We start from the raw sequence: 15,780 nt of genomic DNA, 5'->3' as shown, positions 1-15,780 counted from the left end.
GGTTAATGTGTGATTTAATGAGAACCTTGTGCTGATTTTCTCCTGCAGAGAGGAACGAGAAGAAGCCTCAGAAGTCATACCTGATCCACGCCGGCCTGGAGCCGCTCACCTTCACCAACATGTTTCCCAGCTGGGAGCACAGAGAGGACGTGGCTGAGATTACAGAGAAAGTGAGCAAGACATATTGTTATCTTATACTTTTTCCTCTTGGACTTCACTGCAATAGCTTTCCATATTCATGTTCAAAGTAATTCATATTTAGTTTATACTCAGCCTTGCACCCCCTCAGGTCAGTTTCATGTCCGAAACAAGCTATTCTGACTCCCTTCATCCTTCTTTTAAAACATCTTTTTCCGTCCCAAATAAAAAAAAAATAAATAAAATAAAATAAAACTTCCTTTCTTCTTGCACCTCCTTTTTTATATGCCCTCATCCAAAGTGGAAAATGTGATTAACATTTAGATTATGCTATATTTTTCCTTCCTCACTGATACAAAGCGGTTTCTCACAATTACTACAAAGGAGCCTGTGCATGCTCTGTTGTGGCTGCAGGAGGCGGAGGTGTGTAACCAGATCATCCTGGTGGAGGACGTGTTGGCCCGGCTCTGTCAGAACACCTTCCCTCTGGCTCAGCTGCAGGCCCGGCCGCTGCCAGAGGGAGTTGACCCACTCTGCCTGGAGCTCTACCTGTCTGACCAGGACTTTGAGGTCAGTAAAGTGAAGAAAAACTATTTTACTTTTGCTTTGAAGTTTTTGTTGGCAGCGTTTTAGTCACACAAAAAAAAATCAGCATGTTTCTTTCCTTTTACCAGATTTTTTTTTTATAACTTTTAAATCTGATTGCAATGACAGCTCAGTTGAAATCAAATTAGTCACATGACTTACCTGTGACCTAATTAAAGTAGAAGTGTAATATCTATAGTAGCAGCTTTTTGACACAGTGAGGCATTTTTTCTGAAGTGACATTTTCACTTGGTTATCTTTTATTGATGAGAAGGAAAATGTAGGTGATGACATTTTAACACTGTGGCAAACAGGAAAATGTTACCTGACTGTACCTATAAAAAGCAAAAACTGCATCTGTTTGGTTTGTTCCCTGGAAGTTCCCTGGCCGTTTACAAGTGTGCGTTTGCAATTTCACCATCAGCCTCAGACTTACATAGACAGCAGACAACTTCTTTGTCAATCTGTCCTGTCTTACAAGTTTTGAGTTTCGGTCTGTAACCTGGAGGCTAAACAGGAGGATCGTCCCCAGGATGGGAGTGGCAGTGCACAGTTCAGGTGTAAAGTCCTGAGGCCTCTGAGAGGGGACTTTCAGTGCAAAAAGCCTGAATGTGAGGCCACAGACAGACAATTGAAAGGAGCCACACCAGCAAAATGACCTGCTAATCTCTCCAGTTTTACCTCTTTTTCGTCTTTGTCCTCTTCCATCATTTTGAGAAGCATACATGCAGATATACTTACAGAATGAAGCTTCCAGAAAGGAAAGAGAAAACAGCAGCAACACTGGAAGTGCTGCAAAGATGCACAAACAGACAATTCTGAAATAGATCTCAGCCAATTTTATCTGGTGCATATTTTCTCTTTCTGTTTTTTTTTATTGGCACAAGCAAAAATAACCTCAGTGATTCACATCAGTGATTTGAGCAGTTATGTAGCAGGTACATCAACAAGTATAAATGGTGGAAAACCAGAACTGTACACAGTAACTAACCCTCAGTCATTAAAATCCATCTAACACCATCTAACTCTCACTTTACAGACCAGTTTGTAGGTGGATTCAGGTAAGAAGAGATGCTCGTGTGACTCATCCTCACTGACGACCCGTCCTTCTCTCGAGCACGTCAGCGCTGTGTTTAAAAAAAAAATCACTCCTGTCTCTTGAGTGTGGTGCTGGTCGAGGAGGAAAGGTTGTGCTTGGCTGCACGATTATGTCTGAAAAGATCATCCAGAAACACCATTACGCTGTTAGACAGTACTTTATAAAAGCTGCAATCACAAAGGACTTGGCACTTCAACTCCTTCACACAGGAGACAACAAATACAAAATGACACATGATCCAAAATTAGCTTCCATCTCTGCTGGGAGAAAAGATGAAAAGTTACAACTGACCACTTGAATCAGTCAGAGAATTCAGGATTTGATTGGTATATGCTGTAAGTGTGTACTTTTATACACTTCAGTTAATACCTCAGAGTTGAAGCTATAACTCTAATGCGCTTCTAAAGTCCTTCTTATTATAAATGACATAAAACATTCATAGTTTACAACTCCTTAAATATCCTACATACAGGACTTAAAAATTATTACATTATTTTCTTTTTCCTAAATGATCTTATGTAGGACGGGATTTATAGATAGGCTAAATTTTTCATGTTCATTCAGGGTGTGCCCATAATGGTAAATCCACTGTAGGCTACCTTTAACTCATACCTGCACATCTTAAAAATACAAAATTCTTAGACCAAGTGAGGTGCCATTTTTACAGCAGTAAAACCCTAAAGATGATGATGACGATGACCTGTCAATAGCTTGACAAGGATGGTTACTCACCGATGTTGAAGCTAGTGGCCGGAAAGAAATCTAAACTCTGCATTTAGTTTGCTTCAGACGGAGAAGAATGAGATTTCATTTTAGAAAAAACGTGAGATTTTCATGTTATTTTAATATTAATAAACACATCTAGCAGGCGTTCTTAAACTCAGCCTGGATAGACGTATATTTTCATTGTATGTTTGGTCTCAAATTGTATATAAAGTGGTAAAAAGTATTAAAAGCCTTAAATATATATTCTCTGTACCTGTAAACACCCAGTATTGCTCAGAATCGCATCAGGATTATTTGTCACTGTTTACTAATATTGTATAGAAAAAATCCATCAGGAAATTATGGATTTTATGTAATGTTATAATTAATAATAATTAGTTACATCCTAGTGAGTTAATAGGTCGCTTATCTCTTGATGTTTTCCTTGGTGGGAGCGGGTTTAGACTTTGAAATGATGTGTTTATGCTCTTGTGATAATTGACAGGTTTTATCTGCGCAGCTGCAGTTTATCTCTCCGACCACGCCGCACTCCTTCCATACTTCTCTGCTCCTGCAGCTTTTCTCTTTGCACGCACGCACACAACTTCTACCTTTCCTCTCAGTGCAAATAAATGCTCTGTAGTGATTCACTGTTATCCGCACTGCAGTCTGACTCACTATCTGTCTGTGGAGCACAACATGGAGGCATGAAAAAACACCAACACTGGATGGAGTTGATTTGTTTCCCCACAGGGCACAAGATATCACGTCATGTTAGAGAATCAGTGAATTAGCAGATGTGATTGTACAAGAAAATATTTGAAAATATTGTTTTCCTATTTATATTAAACTGAACTTTTCTGAAAATCGTGCGCTCTGAAACATCTCACTGTGAAAGTACCAAAAAATGTATAATCACTAAGCACCTACTCATCTGTTTATCCATGAAATGATCCAGTGCAAAGTGCAAAGGACAACATCCTGCAGATATGGCGCTGGAGCTTCACTCAATCAAACATGATTGATCAGGTGATTTGAGCACTTCTAAAGACGCTGATCTCCTGAATTTTCATTGCGAAGGTGAAGATAGATAGATAGCCAGCCAAAAAGGTGTTTGGTCTATCATCTGGACACAGGAAAGAGAACAAGGATACAGGAAACAGAGAAGAGTATTCCAAGGAAGAGGTTTGCAAAGAAGAAGTGGGATGTGAGGCTGAATAACAAGGAAGGAGAAAGGATTTGCATCCACAGAGACCGACGTAGGGCACATCGGACATCTGAAGAAGCTTTTATGCAAACATGAAGCTGTGGATGCTTAAAACAGCTTGATCTAATTAGGGTTGGGCAGATAGGCACAAAGGATAGAATTAGGAAGCAAAATCAATGATCATGTCAATAAACTAACCTTCAGAGTAAAACAGGAAGTAGGAAAAAGGCATACCTACACAAGAAGACTGAAACTAAACATGATAAGAGAGACATTTAAATGTTTCCTGTCTTAGACTTTTATCAAATTATATTTTTTGGTGCTTTGACAGTCAGTGTTTCATCAAATGCACCTGCTAATAAAACTTAACACATTCAGAGTGTGTTAGTATAAAACAAAGGCTGAATTTTGTCACCGAACAACAATATTGATCACGTTGAACCATTATTAGTTAGAGTTAAATTGCCATCTCTCCTCTCTGAGGCTGTGCTTGGCATTCAGTGATGATCCTATCACACTGCCTGTGTTCTCTTCTGAAACGTTTGTCTCTTTTTCTGACCCCAGAAAGCTTTGGAGGTGAAGAGAGAGGAATATGAACGTCTGCCAGGGTGGAAGCAAGTGAACTTAAAGAAGGCCAAAGGACTGTTTTAATCGTGTTTTTAATAGGAGTTGGTACGTGAAGAGGTACAAGAGAGGACAGTCGAGAGGGAGATGCGAGAAGAAGCCGCAGAGAGATGAACCTGCTTTTGATCTGATACGAGGAGAATGAGACTGGAGATGCACTCGCCTCGCTTATAGTGATGTTTTACTTCTCAACTTTGTCGTTACTTAACAAAATGAAATTCAAGCGGTATAACAAGCAGGTTAAAAAAAAAAGACACCTGGCTTTGTTGCATACATGGCTTTTATGTGTGTCATAGCACTAAAATCACCGCTTATGGACTCGTCAAAGAAAAAGACTTGGACGCTTGTTGTCAGAGTGCCATGCTGTGGTTGTGTATGTGTGCGACTGTATATAATGTTTGTGTGCAACGTTAATTTGTGTAAAACTGTGTGTAGGTGCGCCTGTGACTTTGTATCTATGTAAAAACGAGTCCTGTCGTGTCAGATGTTGTAAGGAAAGTCGTCACTTCTTCTGTCCACACTGTCTGGATGCTGCCAGGCCTCATAGGTAACTCATATTGCTCAAAACTGCTGAAGTGACCCTGGTCTATTGGGCACCTGAGAGTTTCATTAGGAGAGAAACAGCAGCTTGAAGAATCTGATTGTATAGTGCCTTGCTTTTTGTGTACAGTTTATATACAGAAATTCTAGTCTGCATTTTTAAAGACTTTCTTTGTGATATAAGACATAGTGAATTAAATCACAATAATGCTCAACTCAGAAGTGGAGTCATTTGTGTCCTTGCTGCATACACTTTCATTTCATTGCATCATATCTCCAAAATACAGATGCTATCAGGAAAGAGTGAAGGGGGAAATTATAGCAACTGTTCCAAGTATTTTTACATAACTCAGTTTTTCCTTTTTCACTTTTTTTTCACAATTTTTTTTCTGGTGGTTGTAATGAACTACTGGACTCTGCCCTCTTCTTTTGATCTAACTTGAAGATTAAAATAAAAAAAAATTATCATAAAATGTTGTCCCAATTCCAAAGACGCTGTGATGCAGAGTAGAATATAAATAGGAACTGAATGCAATGATTCTATATTTTTTTCACAGCACAGCACAAAAAAGATCAAATGTTTGAACTTTGAGGGGGAAAAAATGTCAGTTTAAATTTCCTGGCAGCAACATGTCTCAGAACACTTGGGCCAGTGTAGCATCCCCACTTCTTTTGGAAACTACTGTTAAATGTTTGGGAACAGACCCGTTGCTGTGCTTCTGGGAGAGGAATATTGTTGGGACAGTGTAGTTTTTGTGTATTTTTTGTTTGATGGTGCAATAAGTCTTTTCAACCTGAAAGGTGAAAGGCCTGCAAGTGCTCCTGAGCACATGCAGTGATTTTCATGACAGGAAATCACTGCATGTGCTGCTTGAGGCAGCCTCTCTGAATCTTTTGATGATATTAAGCACTGCAAATAATGAGATAAGCATAGAAAGGCCTTTTTTCAGAAACTGTAAGTTTAATGCAAGTTTATTTTGTGAAAAATCTAACTGATCCTATCAGGACAGCTGAAAAATCTTCTGCTGATAAAATAAATCGAAAAAAAATTTTTAGTTGCCCAATGTCCGAAGTCTCTGTGGATTAACTATCATTTCAAAATTATTTTTCTATTCTGTGTATCAACTTTTAATTGCAGTGGGGAGAACTTATAGATGTTTTTTCTAAGGTTTACTTTGAGATTTGTGTGTTGTGCTGAATAGTGTAAACTAAAGACAATTAAAATGTGGGGTATTATCTCAATATCCGGACATGGGTGTAAAAAATCTGTACTATCCCACATCTGGACGTTTGTTTACCCTAACGCACCTCCTTAGCCCGTGTCAGCCTGTTAGACGGTTTCAGCGCCCTCTGCCGGACATCATTTAGCATTACATTAGCTGGATTCAACAGTTTTACTACTGCAGTCACTCGGTAACATTGGTGCTTATTTACCAAAATATATTCCAGCAGCTAGCTGAACAGAACAGAGTCTGCGCAGACTTCGTCATGACGCGCATTGATCGGGAAAGGGGTCTGGAGTCTGTGAGAGCGAACAACGTACTTAAGATTAACCGGATTTAGTAAAACAGTAATTGAATCCATCCGCCTCGGTAAGTTTTGTTTTTAAGACAGAGAAGAAAATCTGAAGACATGCAGGCCACTCCCAGTTATGCATCTGTGCTCAGATGTTTTGAAAGTGTATACAAAATACGCTTCTTCTTTTGCACAGCGAATATCTTCGTCAGAGCTGGCGTGGAGATCTCTGCAGAAGTTTAGCACTATTTAAAGTATAGTTTATTTTCTGGAAGATTTACCAAGATTCTGCAGTATAGTTTCAGACTTAAACTAATTAAAAGTGCGATTTTTTTTAAAGGGAGCAAGTTTCGACTTGTTTTCCTGCAGAGGTTTGTTTTAGCTTTACTGCGTTTGCGTTACACCGCGCTTAAATTTTGTTGCGCTTCTACCCTAAATTTTTTGGTAGTCTTTCTCCTTTGGTGAATTTTGACCTTTACTACAAGCATAATTTCACTAGACTGTAAATTTACTTTGACTATCATCTTGCTGAAGAAAGTCGACTATGATGGCGTTATATGGGAAATTGCGCTTCCCTCTGTTTGTTTCTTGTTTGTTTCAGTATTAAAATGCACGATACAATCTAATAGTGATCGATAATAGTGTTTTAAAAATATCAAAAATACATTTATGGAAGGTTGTTTCTTTCCTGTTTAACAATAATCACCAACGAAAAAGACGCACTACCACAAAACCTAGGGTAGAAGCGCAAAAATATTTAAACGACCTTTAGCCTAAAAAAACTTGGATCTGTCCGCCTGTGTGATTATATGAGAGGAGACTGGTTGTTGCACGGACATGATCCAAGGGCATGTCGGAGCACTGGGCGTAGGTTCAACACCTGTTTAACTGATTGTTAATACAAACATCTATTTAGCCATCCAGTGGCCTGCTGAGTTTAAATTGAGCATCAGAATGTAGAAGAGATTTTAATTTGCATTTGCAAAGAGGTCAAAGAACAACGCAGAGCGCAACAACCGTCTGCATGGCTTTTAACAGAAAATAATAATAGCAAACACAGAATCATTTATAGAAACAAGGTATATACCCGCCGTGATTACAGAATACAATCAGACAAAACAACAGTCGAGTATATCTTGTAATAGAGGATTATATAAAGATGTGATGCTATCAGTGGCGTGTCTAGAAAATTTTTGTTGGGGGGGGGCCAGGTAGGGGCACAGATTTGGAGAAGGGTGGCAGATGTAATTGGCAGATAATGTTTAAAAAAAATTCTACCAACCGTTAACCATAATTCAATAACCCTATAAACCTAACAACCGAATGCACTTTTAACTCTTATTAGAATGAGATTTTAACCACTACGGTGCAAAGTTTTTAGATACTGTGTTGATAAAGTACAAGAGATACAATCAGTCAGTGTTTATTCAGCAGTCAAGGACATCAATATTTACATAGTATTTTTACTGACATGTAGTGCACATATGTTTTAGGCAAAAACATTTTTGAATATTAAAATACGAACATTTGTAACAAACAATTGACAAATTAGCCAATTCCAATGTAAAACTTTATGTGCCTGTTAAAAAAAGAAGATAATCTTCTCACAAACTGGTGTTTGATTTTGAAACAGGAAAAAAGTGGGGAAACAACTGAAAAGACTAACATTTGAATAAAACCTGAAAGCAAGTAAATACTTTCTATGCTGCCTTATGGTAAACTTTGGTAATATTGATCAAGAACAACACTGGCTGATGATGAAATACAGTCAGCTGGCATGGTGACACTGCCAGTATTAACCAGCAGGACTGGACTGGGACAGAAAATTGGGCATTTTGACTACAGACCGGCCCACCAGGTATTAAAGCCATAAAGACTTTGACTGAAAACAAACCCTGTTGTGACAGTGATGTACAGTCTCGTTGGTATATGTATGATTTCTATACATTTTACGTCAGATAAAAACTTTGGTTGTAAGATTTAGATAATTATTTAATAAAAGCGAGATATTTTAAATGAGAATAAGAAAGAAAAGTATTTCTTTGTGCCCCCCTCTCCCTGTTAATGCCCTACCTGCCCCCTGGCAAAACTTTGCTAGACCCGCCCCTGCACAGTTACCAGCTGTCAGCTACTTAGAAAAGGATCCTGGTGTTATTTGTCTCTCAGAAACAGTTCATAACTTCCCTTCAACTCATTCATGTGAACTAAAAGGTAAACCTGTTTCTCCATCACCTGTTCAGCTCTGATGATTCAGTAAGGACATCTCCTGGTTTCATCTTCATGTTTCCCTCTCACCACATAACCAAACCGATATCATGACCAGCAGGTTTACAGCTGTGGCTCCAGCAAACATCAGCTGATATTAGAAATTAATATTAAATAAATTCTAACAACAGCTGATCAAGCTTAAACGTGCAGCTGTTGTTTAGCGCGACATCTGCTGGTTTCCTCTTTCTGGCGCAAAGTGGGCGATAAACAAACAAGAGAGAAAAGCCGATCAGCTGATCATTGATCAGTTTCATGATTGAAGTAGCAACAGGAGAGGCAGGGGGAGAGAATGAGAGAAGAAGAGGCAGCTGTGCAGCGTAACGACAGAATAAATCCAGCTTTGTGTCTTTTTTTCATTATAGCGAAAGTCCGGGACAAACTGCGTCTCTTCTCAGCTCAATACGAAACGCGTAATATTTTCTCTGAATGAGGGACCATTCCATTTTTTTAAGGAGCCGTTGGCAACTCTACTAACTAACCTTATGAATAAAATAAAGTTCACTATCAGTAACATCATAGCACACACCCAGCTGTACTGTATAAAAACTCCGTCAAGCTGGCTAGAACGCAGTACGAGTTATTGTAACTGACGGTAAAAAGTCAGCACAACGAAAATAAACTCCACCTAAACTTGGTTTATATCTGACCCAGATAGACTGCAGGTCATAACTTCTTACCTGAAGTTCAGTTCACCTGACACTCGGACCGGCGGCTGCCTCGGGTCTCTCCTCCTGCCTCCCCTTCCCTCATCCACCTGCTGGCCTCTGTGGAAGCCCCACCATAGCCACCACCAAACAACTGAGTTATTTTTACACATCGACCTGCATCTGGCCAATCCACCACCTCTCATTGTTCATGCCATTACAAAAAAAATAAAAAATAAGTCACCGGGCATATGCCCGGTATGCCCGATGGCCAGTCCAGCTATGTTAACCTGCAACCAAATCTGCAGCTCCATACAGCAATGTTACGACTTAGATTATATCTTATAACTCATAACTCTTATGTTAGCTGCCCTCAGTAGCATACTGTCTGATATATTCCACGGCTGCAATAATTCTTTAAGTGTTATTTTTTCCTTGGTATTCTAATTTCACCGAAGTTTACTAAACTCAACAAACTTAATATTACTTACCGCGACATTTATTCTGTCCTCATTTTCTTTCACCGAAAAATTGTTTCCTGCAGTGCCGTCTTTCGTGCTTGGCTCTCCTACCTTTGCTAACGTGATAGCGCAGAAGCCGATGCTGCATTCACTTACACTCGGATGTCTGAGCTTCACCGTGAAAACATAATCGTACATTTGATATTTGATTGAATTTTATTGTTTTGCCTTTGGGGTGGCACCTGGGGTGGCCAGTCTGGTTGGGGGGGTGGCCTGTGCCCCGCTGGACACGCCACTGGATGCTATGGAGCCTTCCATTCAGCCATATCAAATTAAAACAGACAGAATCTTCCACCACAACATATTAAGGATATCCGCACTCTTTGACATCATCAGGATCCAAGAACAAACTGCCATCAGTGAGAAAACGATGCTTTAGAACAGCCACTCCCAAAGTCGAGAGTGCTGCAGCCCATTTAAAAAACAGAAAACCTAGCGGGGCCCACCCAATCTGAAATCCTCCCTCTAATTAAAATACAAAAGAAATTTACATGTTTCTTTGAAAACAAAACAAACAAACACAAACAACTCAGGCTATAATTTGCTATTGTTACCCAATCATATGCATAATGTTAAGGCCAGTGTGTGACCCCGCCTGCCACAGGGATACAAATTTAAATACATGAGCAGAAAATTAAGGTCACAGTAATGAATAATATCACAAACTAACCACCTCGTACTACCAGTTTGAATTCACTTTTTATATAAGTAAATTAACTTGTATGATAATAGTGGACAGTACCCAAAGGGTGAAGTACTTGTGTCCCATTCCAAGGTAAAACGAAAGTGTTTTTTTTGTTTCAAGTCTGGCCATTTAATAGCAAATTGTGGAGCCTACAAACAGAAACAGTCAGTCTTGAGAGTTAGGAGTGTGCCAGCTAACAAAGCCGATACAGGCGTGGCTTCAAGAGCCAAAACAAAGCTCTGTTTCTTCTGCCACAAACCTGGCCACTTGGTTGCTCACTGTTTGAAAGCAAACTCAAAGCAAAATCGATCTGCTTTCAAAAGAGTGAACTGTGGTTCACAAACCGACAAAGTTGCCAGTCCTAGGCAACAGTTGGAGCATAATTGCTCAGTTGTGTCATTTGGTCACTGTCAGAGATCAACTAATTGTAATCTGCCACCTGATGACGGTCTCTCGGGTCCAGGTGACCTACAGTGTGATAGATTGTGTGTGACACAACCATTTCAACCTGCACCTCTGGCTAACCAGCATGCCTTTTGCCATGACCTAGCAAAGAAGCGTCGAAGAAGTGTTGCTGTAAGGCCTTCTAGCTGCCTGACGGGTTCTCCATATGTGATGGCTCAAAAAACATTTGGCTGTCATTTGGGACACTATGTTGAGGGACTTGAGCCAACCCCGTGCAGTGTTTTCAACCCATCAAAAAGGTCTTGGCAGATTCGGCAGGGTATGCCTAACCGTTATTATGGTGCATGGTAGGTGATATGTTTAAAAGCTGGGTAGGACGTTCTGTGACAAACTACTGGTTTGTATTTATGGGAGGGGGTGTTACGGCCCTAGCTGGACCTCCTGATACTGCCCTTGTGTGGGCGTGGTGTTTCTCTCCGCCTCCTCCTCTTTTGCTCCACCCCTCTGTCTCTCTCTTACTCTCTCTCTCCCCAGGACACAGCTGCTGCTCATTGGACTCATTTACCACCTGGGCCCAGTCAGCAATCACCTCTCTGCGGTCATATAAGCTGGGGATGAGCTGTGAGCAGGGGGTGGGGTGTCTCTGCTTGGTGTGTAGGTAGCCTGCCTGAAGTGTGGAGTTGTGGAAGCAGTATAGCTGCTTTACGTGAGTAGTGTGGGCTTGTGGGCCTTGGCAGCAGTAAAGCCAGCTGCTGTTAGTGACAGGGTGAGCGTGTGGGCCCCTGGAAGTGCCTCCTCGTGGTGTGGAGTTTTTGTTTGGTTGTTGTGTTCTTTGTTGTTGCAACCTTTTTTGGCATGTTATTGGTAATACGGCGTTGCCGGCTCCTTATGTTATGATTATCTATAATAAAGACTATGTTATTTACTAAGAACACCTGTCTGTTTTCCTTTCATTCTGTTCTGGACTCATTTGTTACTGGTCCCCTCACTCGCATGCCTAGACCCCTTCGGGGGGGACGTAACAACATGTAACTACACATACTTCCGAGTAATTCCAAACCGAATTTCTGTTAATACTGTGGTCCACCCGCAGTACCTTTACAGCCCACCAGAGGGCCCCAGCCCACACTTTGGGAATCCCTGCTTTAGAAAATTACTTTGGACGCTAGAATGTAGGGAAAAAATGACCTTTCACATCCTGTAACTATGTGAAAGGTCATCAAAATGCACCTGTGAGAGTTTTCTCCAGTGACTGATCAGAGCAGGAAAAATACCCAGTGTATTATTGCTTGTTTCTTTTTCTCTGCATCATTGGCATTACATTTATGAAGTTTTACTACTGAAATTTTTGATATATCCCAGTAGACAGCTGAATTAAAATTAAATAGGTTGCTGTTTGTAACAAAGCTGAAATGTAATTTTCAGCCTTTAAAATTTCATGTGGTTAAAAAGTTGTGAGGTTTAAAAAATGCTGGGACATTAAAAAGTGCCACATTTTGACCTAACACTGTATTCTGGTCTGTAACTCCAGTAATCTACATAGCATGTAGCACTGCGTCCTCAAATATACTGAAGTTAAAAAAAAAAAGATCTGATTCTGATGGTGTCGAGTGGGAAGCATTCCAAGGATGTTTCTTTTTTATTTTCCTTGCAATGACCCATTTGTCCAAATATTGAACATTCATGGAGTTCAGTCTTTGATCTTTCAGAAAAGATGTCCTCCCAAGTCAGGCTGAGGCTGCTGCCGAGCACCAGGTGTCTGTTTGATGAGCCCGTTCAGCTGAAAGTGGCCGGGCTGCGGTCAAGGCAGGTGGTCACAATCAGAGCCACATCGACCGACGAGAGAGAAGTGGTGTTCGGCTCTTCAGCCACTTACAGGGCAGATGATGGCGGAGAGGTCGACCTGAACCGAGACCCCTCACTCAACGGGAGCTACGTTGGAGTGCAGCCCATGGGTCTGCTGCAGTCACTGAAGGCAGACACTTTGCACAAGTACTTCTTCAAGAACAAAGCTCTGAACCCTCACGTGGTGAAGTTTTCTGTGCATGAGCAGGAGGCGGATGGCAGGATACTGGCAGAAGAGACAAACGAGAGGTTTTTGATGGGAGACGGGGTCAGTCGGGACCCAATCAAAGAGGGGAACATACGAGGAGTCTTGTTTACACCCCCAGGTACTGTATGTGGTTTTCCACTTAGAAGTATTCACTATCATTACAGCGGGCCCCCCCCCTTTTTTTTTTAAACAGGTGGCGAAGGTATATTTTCTGCAAAGGGTACATCACTTTTCTTGATTCACTTTCAATTCAGTTTTATTTATATAGCGCCAAATCACAACAACAGTCGCCTCAAAGTATTTATATTGTAAGGCAGACCCTACAATAATACATACAGAGAATAACCCAACAATCAAATGACCCCCTATGAACAAGAACTTTGGCGACAGTGGGAAGGAAAAACTGCCTTTTAACAGGAAGGAACCTCCAGCAGAACCAGGCTCGGGGAGGGGCGGGGCCATCTGGGGTGAGAGAAGGAAGACAGGATAGAAGACATGTTGTGGAAGAGAGACAGAGATTAATAACAGATGTCTTGAAAGATGTCTCAGTTCCTAAAATGCATCTGGAGGACAGAGGAGGGGGTGGCTTGTCAGATTAGGTGGCTTGTCATATTAGCTGTAATCATATTTGCACAGCTGTGTCCTTTGTAGAAGTACTTATTGTACTACTTTGTGAAGTTATTTAAAAGTATCCTTAAATATAAAGAAAAAATGTCTTGAACACCTCTGAGATCATAAAATACAGCACTAATTGGGCTGTAATGAAACTATATGATGAAACTTACACCAAAATCATGATACATGAGTGAAAAACATTTTAATTCATATTTAAACTGGAAAACATAGATGAAGTGTTGAATATGGAACTTTTATTGTAGGGCTTTAGGTTAAAGTTGCACATTATGCATGATTATAACCTACTTACATGAAACTTTTGTTGTCTGTGTTCTAGGAGAAGGTCCGTTCCCTGCTGTGCTGGATCTGGGCACCTTCATGTCTGAGAAAAGAGCCTGTTTGCTGGCCAACAAAGGGTTTCTGGTCCTCACGATTGCTGTGTTCAGTGACAGACAAAATATGAAAGAGATACATCTGGACCCCTTTAAAGAAGCCGTGGATTTCTTACGCCACCACCCCAAGGTGGGTCTAGTGGGTGACACTTAAGCCAGCAGCGTAACTTTACAAGAACCCATGTAACTGTGTGTTCAGACCGAATGTGAAGCAAATTTTTTTGGGGGGGGGAAATGATTGCATGCGTAGTCTGTGAAATGCAGTGAACTGGTTAAAAATCAGTCAGGTTTGAAGAATTGCTTGGCAAAAAGTGAGATACTGCTTTAGGGAGTCCTAGTTATGTGTAGTTACGAGTTATGTGCCAGAACACCCATTTTTTCTTTAAACTGTTGCAGTTTAAATGCCCAGCAGGTCACAACTTTTAATACTTTGGAATTGCCAGTTTCTGAGCTCTGTGTGTGTTTATCACCTTTAATCTGTGTGTTATTTCACAGGCGGGCAGTAAAGGAGTCGGCATAATATCAAGATCAAAGGGAACAGATATCGCGCTCTCTCTTGCTGCATTCGTGCCCGGTGTGGAGGCCTTAGTTTGGATCAATGGCACCAGTGCCAGTGTGGGCACTCCCCTCTACTACAAGAAACAGCAGATCCTCTCACCCTTAATGTTTGACTACAGCAAGGTGATTACCACCAAGTCTGGAGCAAACCTTATCAAGTATGCTACTGAAGATCCCCTGGAAGAGAAGAACAAAGGAAGCCTCGTCCCCATTGAACGAGCCAAGAGCCAGTTCCTCTTTGTGGCTGCAGAGGATGACCTCAACTGGGACAGCAAGGCCTACATGGACGAGATGGTGGAGAGACTGAAGCGTCATGGGAAGGAGAACTTTGAGACTGTTTTTTATCCTGGAGCTGGACATTTGCTGGAGCCACCCTATGGACCCTTCTGTTCCTCTGCTTTACATGGGATGCTTAGCTTCTCAGTGGTGTGGGGAGGGGAGCCCAGGGCCCACGCAGCAGCAGAGATCCACCTGTGGAAGAAGATCCAGGAGTTCTTTAGAACTCACCTGAGTTGTGATGCTGCACAGGCTAAAGCAAATTTATAAACAGGATTTGAAAGAAAAAACTACAGCAGACTCCAAATGCAATTTTGTCATCCTTTAATAGGTAGAAAATGGAGAAATTAAAGTAGAAATGACTAAGTCCTACATTTGTGAGTGTTAAACAAATGTATTCCTGCTTCAGCATGTAACTGTAATGACAGATTAACTGCTAACAGACATTATCTGTTTATTAAACTCAAGAATTAAACATAATTGAATTTATGACTGTTTTATAGGTTCACCTCATTTGTTTACCAATCTAATGTCAGTCATCTCAACTCTGTATTGTCTTTGGTTGCTAGACTAACAAGCCAGTCCAAATCACTCTTTTCTGCTTTGGGGCGGGACAAGTGGTAAAGGTTCAGGTGAACCTGTGGGACCTGACACAGAAGCTAAGTCCTAAGAATTAGTGATGGGAATTCCAGCTCTTTTTAGAGAACCGGCTCTTTCAGCTCAGCTCACTAAAAAGAGACGGCTCTTTCGGCTCCCAGACGGCTTTTCAGGTTGTTTTGTTGCTTTAATTAATTTATTATTAACAACAATATAAAATTATGCACAAAAGGAATTACTAATGTAAAAAAAAAAAAAAAGTGGTTTTATTTATGTATGTTTATATATAAATATATACAGTGGCCCCTAGAGATAAAGCCCGTACAAACTCCAAAAAGCACATACAAATTCTA

The 15,780-nt window shown here is 40.7% G+C and overlaps 2 protein-coding genes across 16 annotated transcripts in view; both read left to right on the top strand.

Annotated features, from left to right (window-relative positions):
* Nucleotides 1–5,120, top strand: part of LOC120722957 (supervillin-like) — a 45,512-nt gene extending 40,392 nt beyond the window's left edge. For 13 of the 14 annotated variants that reach the window (XM_040014167.1, XM_040014233.1, XM_040014242.1 and 10 more), the window contains 3 exons: nucleotides 49–170; nucleotides 553–708; nucleotides 4,299–5,120. In XM_040014167.1, coding sequence (XP_039870101.1) covers nucleotides 49–170; nucleotides 553–708; nucleotides 4,299–4,385 — 365 coding nt within the window. In that variant the 3' untranslated portion in view covers nucleotides 4,386–5,120. Of the gene's footprint in view, nucleotides 1–48; nucleotides 171–552; nucleotides 709–1,762; nucleotides 1,785–4,298 lie in introns of all 14 variants that reach the window. The other variant, XM_040014210.1, reaches the window with a different exon arrangement.
* A 1,177-nt stretch (nucleotides 5,121–6,297) lies between these two features.
* Nucleotides 6,298–15,319, top strand: LOC120723022 (acyl-coenzyme A thioesterase 1-like). Of its 2 annotated transcripts, none has more exons than XM_040014281.1 (4): nucleotides 6,298–6,490; nucleotides 12,631–13,107; nucleotides 13,942–14,126; nucleotides 14,492–15,319. In XM_040014281.1, the coding sequence occupies exons 2-4, from the start codon at nucleotides 12,651–12,653 to the stop codon at nucleotides 15,098–15,100; spliced, it is 1,251 nt and encodes a 416-aa protein (XP_039870215.1). In that variant the 5' UTR covers nucleotides 6,298–6,490; nucleotides 12,631–12,650; the 3' UTR covers nucleotides 15,101–15,319. The 2 variants fall into 2 exon arrangements, with proteins under 2 accessions (XP_039870215.1, XP_039870207.1); XM_040014273.1 differs by having other exon boundaries at nucleotides 6,299–6,490; nucleotides 12,646–13,107.
* The last annotated feature ends 461 nt before the right edge of the window (nucleotides 15,320–15,780 follow it).

The sequence above is a fragment of the Simochromis diagramma genome, unplaced genomic scaffold, assembly GCF_900408965.1.
Source record: "Simochromis diagramma unplaced genomic scaffold, fSimDia1.1 OVJJ01000205.1, whole genome shotgun sequence".
Taxonomy (NCBI): domain Eukaryota; kingdom Metazoa; phylum Chordata; class Actinopteri; order Cichliformes; family Cichlidae; genus Simochromis; species Simochromis diagramma.
Note: the sequence above shows the minus strand (reverse complement) of the source record. Positions and strands in the feature narration are given on the sequence as shown.

Bases quoted from the DNA above. Each gene is read 5' to 3' on its own strand.
- LOC120723022 (XM_040014281.1), top strand. From the start codon at position 12,651: ATGTCCTCCCAAGTCAGGCTGAGGCTGCTGCCGAGCACCAGGTGTCTG. The intron at 13,108-13,941 runs GTACTGTATGTG...TCTGTGTTCTAG, and splicing joins AGTCTTGTTTACACCCCCAG to GAGAAGGTCCGTTCCCTGCT. The intron at 14,127-14,491 runs GTGGGTCTAGTG...GTTATTTCACAG, and splicing joins TCTTACGCCACCACCCCAAG to GCGGGCAGTAAAGGAGTCGG.